This window comes from Primulina eburnea, chromosome 7 (assembly GCF_022965805.1).
Source record: "Primulina eburnea isolate SZY01 chromosome 7, ASM2296580v1, whole genome shotgun sequence".
NCBI classification, from domain to species: domain Eukaryota; kingdom Viridiplantae; phylum Streptophyta; class Magnoliopsida; order Lamiales; family Gesneriaceae; genus Primulina; species Primulina eburnea.
In genome coordinates, this window is record NC_133107.1 from 15,224,124 (window position 1) to 15,232,467 (window position 8,344).

Genomic DNA, 8,344 nt, shown 5'->3' on the forward strand with positions numbered 1-8,344 from the left:
GTCAAGAAGGAGATTGGGATGCAGCAAGCCGCTCTTAAATCAGTCAAGAAAGCCAAGGCGCTGGCCCAACTGCGGGCTACAAAGCGAAAACTGATTCTCAGTGAATCAGATTCTGAGAAAACTCCATCTCCCAAACTTATCAAGAAACCAAGGACACAAAGAACCAAACCAATACCAGCAGTGGAACCAACCATTACTGAGAAACTGTCTCAGTGAGCTGCTGAAAAGCCTATTCAGGCTATTCCATTGCAAGTCATCCCTCCTGATGATACAGTTCCAACTGAAAAAAAAATACCCACTAGAGTAAAAGCTCCCTTCACTCGTGTAAATCAACCACTATTTTACCTCAGGCTAGACCGAAAGGCGTCACATTGAAGGAACCGGCGGAATCTACAAAATTTGGCCTACAAATTCCTCATATTCTAAACATGGAGAAGGGAAAAGGAAAACTTGAGGAGGAGCCAAGGCCATCTCACACCATTCAAACTCATATCGATCTAGTTTGGGAAGAGGTAAATACATTTGCCACATCAAAACTCACAGCTTTTGACCGTTGGAAAAGCTTCAGGACCGAAATTTTTGCCAAGAAACTGAAGCACAAATCCCAACTGAAGACGCTTATTAAACTAGAAAAGATAGTTTTGAGGGTAGTTAAAGCTGCTACCATTATTCAAGCACTGGAAAGGAGACAGTATTTCTTTGATCAAATACGGGCTAATCAACTGACTAAGATGGTTGGACAGTTGAAAGAAAACTACAACCACACAGGGACAACTGCATATCAAGATAGAGCTGTGTTCACTCAACTGGATGCAGATCTTAGTGGTCTACAGAGGGAAATAAGGTTTTGGGAACAAGATCAAGAACTTGTTCTTCCAGAAAAATCTTCAGGAACAGAGGAATACAAATCTTCATCACCTCAGCAGAATGAATCTTCTGAAGAACTCACTGCTTAAAAATCAGTCCAGGAGGTTCCACAAACAACAGCCGGGGATCAACATCTGTACTCTGAGACTGAACTTACCTTTGCCAATGTCGATGAAATCATTCAGTCAGTTGCTCAGGAAGCTCAAACTGAAGCACATAATCTTGAATCAGTTGATCCTCTAACTGAACAAACAGAACAAGACGTTCTAGTTACATCTGAAGACCCAGTTCAAACTTTTATTGCTGAAGAACATGTTCAATTCTCTGATAATGCAGAACAAGCTCAATTTTTTGTTGCTCCAGAAACAGTTCAGCAAGTAACATGTGAAACTGAAGAGCAAACTGAAGTGCTCACTCAGAACCAAGAGGAAACACTCACTAAATCTGTGAAAGAGCAGTTTCCTAATGTTGGAAATCTTCAAACTGAAGAACCCCCCCAAGTTTCAGTTGTTGATCAAACAGAAGAACAAGCCCATGATTCTCCAACAGCAGTTACCCCAGATAACCCTGTTATTCTAGAACAAAGTGTTTCTGATGCTCAGAAGCAACCTTCTTCATCTCAAGGTCAAGAAGAGACAGTTGATCGCACTATGATAATTTTCACTCCACCAGAACAAGTGCCACATCAGGAACATATAGGAGTCATGTCTCCTGAAATCTCAAATTCAGAAACATTGTTCGAAGAAATCAACACCATCAAGACAAATATGAATCAAATAATGGATGCCATCAAATCCATTCAGTCAACCCAATACTATCATTCTGTAAAGCTGAATGGATCCGAAAATTTTGTTTTTGCAAAGCTGAAGAATATTCAGGAAGTTGTAACTGAACTCTCAGTTGCCATAGAACACAAGCCGAACAAAGCCACAACTGCTGCTCTTTTCGTTGCTCAAGATGTAATCAACCAACGAGTTGAAAGACTACAAACATCAGTTGCAAACAAAATAGACTCACTGCAAACCTCAGTTCTTACTGCCATCTCCAGTATTTCAGCCGATTTCGGCATCTTATCTACTGAAGTTCGGCAAATATCTCTCCACATGGCTCAGTTTGACAAAAAGGGGGAAGTTTAGTATGACTCAGAAAAAGCATTGAAGAGCAATTAGCAGCAGAAAAAGCATTGAAGAGCAGTTAGCAGTTTAACAGTTTATTTTGAGACAGTTTTTGTTAAGAAGCAGTCTATAAGAGTTCAATCTTTCAGTTAATATATGCTTAGTTTTGTCAAACACCAAAAAGGGGAAATTGTTGGAAACCAAATTTCGGAGTTTGACAAACTAAAGAAACTAACTGAATTATGAAACAACTGAATATTTAACAACTGAAACCAGCTGAACAAATGAAGAAAACTGATCAGTTGGAAACCGATCAGTTAAATATACTCAGCTGCATAAGTTTCAGTCAAAACATATCCCAACTGAATGCTTCTCGGGAAAGAACATTCAACCGACAAAAGGACATAGTAAACAGCAAATGAATATGGAAAGCCGCACCTCAATCATTACAGCATAGAACAACGTACTTCGGCTACTGCAATTAAGACGCCGAATGACAATCAATGAAGAGAACATTGCCCAACAAATGATGAAGTGGCATTCAACGGATACTAGAATTCCAATGCATATCAAAGTTACCGTTGAAAGAGAAGTATAAATATGACTGAAGAACAGCAGAAGAAAATAGAGACAATCACTCAATCTTAAGCTTGCTGTTACTCTGTCAAATTCTCAGCTCACTTTCATTTGAATTACTCGTAGCAATCAAGGCTACAATCTGAGCTTATTAGCACTCTCTAAAAGCTGTTAGATTCAACTGTGCTAACATCAGTTACGTATTGAGAATATTGCGTAGAACTAAGAGTTTCAGTTTTGGCAGTTGTAAGTCCAAACTGAAGTCGGTCTGTACAAGTGTTGTACTTGATCAAAGTCTTTTAGTGAATATCCTATCCTTATGATAGAAGGGGTGACGTAGGAGTAATTAAATTCTCCGAACATCCAGAAACAACTCTTGCATATTTCTTTCAGTTTCGTATTCTATCTTTCAGTCAGTTACTTTTCGCAACTACTCTAGTTTAACTGATTGTTATTGACTAACAAGATTCCGAGATTCAGTTTGTCACTAAACTGAACTCAAATATTGATAAAGAACAATTTTAAGTGTAAATGTTTATTCAACCCCCCCTTCTAAACACTCTTGTTACGACAACCGATCCAATCAAATAGGATAAGGGAGGGATTGATAAATAATCCTCCTTATCCTATGTTTGGTACATTTTTAAAAAGCTCATGATAATATCACGAGCCCTTGATAAATAATTTTTTTGAAGGATAAAATATCTCTTCTATTAGGTGTGATAGTTTTAATTTAAGAATAAAATACACTACAAATGACTTAATTACCATCAATTTATAAATGATTTTTATAAATCTATGCTAGTAGGTAGAAATTAAAATCAAATAAATATTTTTATTTATTTTTAAATATTATATAAATTGATTTTTATAAATCTCAATAAAATTATAAGTATCACCCGATTAACCTTAAAAATTGATATTTGACTTGACTCACAAAATCAAAGGCTCAATTATCATATTATATAATATATAAAATTAAATCAAAATAAATAAATCATGCAAGCACTATCGACGCATGAACAATAAAAATATGAATTCAAGCAACAACTTTGAAATTATAAAATTTATTATGATAAGTTTAATTTTGTCATTACAATCTAATATATAAATTTAATCACTCTTATTAAAATCATACCAAACATTAAATATGATATCTTACATCTTATTTATTCTTAACTTATCCTTATATTATATATCACATGTTTATCCTATCATGTATATCAAACTATGCATAAAAAAACATGTTTATCATCCATAAATCACGTCATAAAACTATTGGTGACATTTTATTTGAGTTCCAAAGTATTTCCAAAAACAAAGAGTCTAGAAAATATTATGATATATATCGATTGAATAAATTCTATTGATACCGAGTTTTTTTTGGTTATTTTTTGTATTTATGGAATAGATTCTAAAATGAGTATATGTTGTTTTCAGGCTACATACGGCTGGTTATGTAAAAATGGGTTTAAATCAGAACTATGAATCCGCCACTTGTTAGGAATCAGTGACCAGGCTCGACTAGAGATATTTTATTCCTGATGAAACGCCACACGCGAAGAAGACATGACCCTCTTATTGGGAATTCAAGGTTAATATAGACACACGTACTAATAACATACATTAAGATGCCTTATATTTTATATCTTAGGTTACATGCAGGAGATGAAAGATTTGCCTTCTATTTTATATTAGCCCATATTCTACAATCACTAAGCTCCTTCTCTTCAATCATACTCCATGCATAGAGAAAAAGGCTGAAATATCATCAGCTTTTGCATGAAAATGGTTGGAAGGAACAACATCCACCTAGCTCAGATAGCAGCTAGCTTCATCCTTCTTCAGCATCCTACAAACACGCTGATGCTCTCGTCGGCGAGATTCATCGATTATTATTTGATGGTAATGTAACGGTTCGTCCCATGCTTCGCCCAATTGTCTTTGAGATCAACCGGATTTGATAAATCGTGGCCTTCGGCAGCAAGGCGGCCGAGCAGCTTCGTAAATGCACTGCCACTCATTTTTCGACCACCAACTCGAGCATGTCTCTTGTTAGGCACTGCTGGGAGAGGATACATCGACAAATTCGTGGTGCAGCATGAAGATTGCCAACCTCCACTACCCCACTTGTAGCACGGCCTAAAAACCCCGGTGCAAGAACAGATGGGAACCGGCATGGTTGTTTCGTCAAAAGCAACCTGGTTCAATCGAAGGCCCTGATCCTTCCAATCGGGCTTTGAAGCCCCTAGCTGCCTGTTAAGGTCATCACTGCCACTGCCCATATCCAGCCCACCGTTCCATTCCTCAGGCTTTGCAGACATGGTTTTATCAAGATCCTCACCTTCCTTTTTAACCTTTTTCAAAGATTTTAAAGTTTTCTTGGCTGGGGTAGACGGTTTTGCCTCCTTTGGACGTTTTGTACGGCGGGTTTTTGCCGGATCAAGAGCAACTGGTGATGATGGAACAGTATCAGTCGTCACGTGTGACTCCCTTGTATGGTATGGAGCTTGATGAGGTATGAGTTGCTGAGGATGATGTACGTGTTGCTGTGGATGGTGCACATGCTTTATTCCTCGTGCAATTTGGCATCCTGGATGGCATGGAGATAAGTTACCATTGTTCATAGCATGTTCTCGGAATTGGAGAGCGGCAATTGCGTTGTCTCTCTCGATTATGGCGTTGTTTCGTTCTGCTATTGCTGCATCTCGCTGTAAAATAGCCACATCTCTTTCTGTTAAGGCAGCCTTTTTTTCTGAAAGGGCTAGGTTACGTTCTTGAATAGCGGCATCTCTTTCGGTCATAATCGCCATTATTTGTTTTATGGATGGCTGATGATGCTGCATCAACCACTGAAACCAAAATATTTAACAAAGCACCGATTGGAAGACGACCTTTGACATCCAAAATCTCCATCATATGATCAAATCAGATGAAAAACTTAAACGGAGATGCCATTAAATGTGACTTAGAACTAGCTACCTGACCCTGAGGAGGCTTGTTCCTCCCATTTTCACGCTGCCCACTTTCATCCATCTATCTAAAGGGAAGCTTCAAATTCGTACAGAGGGTTATCTACCAATCTGTCACAGCACGTTACACAAAGGAAAGCAAAACCATATAATCAAAAGTAAGAACCATAATCCAATTTGACATGGAATGATTTTCACAAGTATTAGTTCAACTTTTCAGATAGCATACAAACCTATATATAGGTATTGCAACAAGCCAAAATAAGCAAGAAATGATAAGGCAAATCCTAAACAACAGTGGTCATATTTAGATGTTCTTCGTAAAAGATCAATACTATCATAAGAATTTATCATACAAAAGTGGTACACCATAAAATGCACTTCAATGGAATTAAGGTACTATTACGGTCAATAACAGGAGGATAAAACTACCATGCAGGAAGCTAATAGGCCCAATTAAGATCGATGCTTCGTCACAATAGAGTTATCACATGCATGCTTACCGCTCCATTTTACACAAAAGACCAGCTCAATTTTAACAAAAGACCAGCTCAAGTAGTGCTTCAATAGTGCGCTTTGTTTAAGCAAAATTACTAGAACCAAATAAAGGACATGTGGATGTCAATGACAGGTTTGCTTCATTGGAACTTGGAAGAACAAGGAATGTAAGCACTTGAGTAGATTTAAGATGAAAAGTTTATCATTTCCCTGATGAAAATGCTAGAATTAGGCCACTATCTTATCGCCCATATGCACAGTGGACAAATTATGCAAGTAAAAGTTACAAAACCAGTTCTTATAAAGCATGACTATAATTATGTAGCAGCAATGGAAACGATTTGCATCACATAAAGGATACAAAGAAAAAACAGCTCCAAGTGGGGATATGAAGGAAAGCTCCCCAACCCAAAGATATAAAGTCGGGATATCAGGCAATCAAGTGATAAAACTAAATTGCAGTTTAACTCTCGTTCTCCAAAAAATTCATATTTACGCTGAAATAAGTTTTCGATCTACACTACAGATGTTAGATCTTCAACATAATATAATTCAAATAACTTAAGACACCATATGATGAAAAATCATTTACAGTAGAGTTTACACAAAATTCAGAATTATAAACAGCTAGATGGTTAAAAAGCCACTAAATATAGATGCAGCACAGATAAATCAACGTCCAAGCATCACCATATGAAACCTTTTGGCATAAGGAGAAAGTTAGGCACTAGCGACCATGAACCGAACGTCAAGACAATAACCCTCATTTTAAAAAAGGTGTTCCAGTACCCTGCAGGGTCTACACTACCCTCGAGATTCAATTAATATTATAATATTCTATCAACTACAATGCTAGCATTTTCCCAATGGCCTAGACGTGTTCGAGTATTATCTGTATTTTTTTCCAGCAAACACACACAGTTGAAATGGCAGAGGCAGAGATTGGATGGAAGAGTTGGTCACTCTCCCATTTTCTATTTACGCAGAGCTATATAATATTGTTTACATATTAAATGTATCAAATTGTGATCCCAAATCAAACCCCCCACCCCCCCTCGAAGAGTTTTTAAAGTTTATGTTTCAACTCCCATACATATTCATGGCTCCACCAAATTATTTTCCCCGGTTAGATTCTTCCCTTGGCACACTAAAAGATCATTTTCTTTTAAAGAAAATGCAACCGCATTCAACAAGTACCAGTCTTCTAATTTTACCTTATTTTTATACATCTTTAGTTTTTAAAAGATCAATTTTCAGTTCACTCACATAAAACAGAACCATTCTCTCCGGTAAATCTTCACCAAGAAAATTTTCAAACCTGCAAATCGAAAATACTTAACCAAGAAAGCAACTAGACGACCTTCTACATCACCCACAAAGTTCAAATCTTTCAGCATACATCAAACTTGTCAAACGAACCCAACATCAAATTCAGCTAACATCAGAACATAAACCCAAATCATCTAACTTACACACAAGAAATAAACTTTAAACATGCATAACCTAAATTATACAAACACAATTCAGCGAAAATCCATCAAATTTCAATTAGGACCCCATCAACAAAAATCTCCATTTCAACTAATGCAAAGTTAAGGTTAACTCCAAATCAACAAGAAAAAGAATCTCCACAAAAACAAATAAAAATAGAAAACAAAACACCTCAAAATCAAAGTATTTTTTCCCCAAGAAAACGGCAATTACAACCCAAATTAACAGATATAACCAATCAAGATAATATTTCCGAAGAGTTGGACAAGAAACGGGAAGCTCACTTGGTAAGAAGGCCGGAGTGTGGGAACCAGTAAGATAGAAGGGTCCAAAACGGCAAAACCCTAGATCAAAAAGGTTGCAAGAAATGAAATATCTCTGACGTAAGGAGTCGTTGAGGGCTCATGTCCTGTTGCCACACACACACTATCGTTTTTTCTATTTTCGTCCGATTCAAATTTATTTTATTACAAGAATTATTAATTTACAAATTAACATTTACGTTATACCCACTGGGCATGGTTATAGAGTCGGTTCGACCTGGCACCAATCCGGAACCGATCCGAAAAAACTAGATCTGCTTTGCCCGAACTGGATCCAGAACTGGTCGAAAACATCATATAAATGATTTAGACCGGTTCAATGAAAAAAAATCGACCAAATTAGGTTTCGCATCTGATTCCGAACCAGATCCGGATCCGGTTTTGGTTCGATTTTTTTAAAAAAATAATAAAAAACGAAAAAAATGAAAAATGTTATATCTGTTGGCTAAAAACATAATTAAAAATTAATAAAATATTGATATATCCGTTGGGCAACCGTTGC

General features: G+C 36.9%; 1 protein-coding gene across 1 annotated transcript; it reads right to left on the minus strand.

The window, feature by feature from the left end:
* Window positions 1-4,172: 4,172 nt before the first annotated feature.
* On the minus strand, window positions 4,173-7,955 carry LOC140837266 (protein BASIC PENTACYSTEINE6-like). The gene is made up of 3 exons (XM_073203374.1): window positions 7,804-7,955; window positions 5,541-5,641; window positions 4,173-5,410 (listed from the first exon to the last, which is right to left on the minus strand). The coding sequence occupies exons 2-3, from the start codon at window positions 5,592-5,594 to the stop codon at window positions 4,454-4,456; spliced, it is 1,011 nt and encodes a 336-aa protein (XP_073059475.1). The 5' UTR covers window positions 5,595-5,641; window positions 7,804-7,955; the 3' UTR covers window positions 4,173-4,453.
* Window positions 7,956-8,344: the final 389 nt, after the last annotated feature.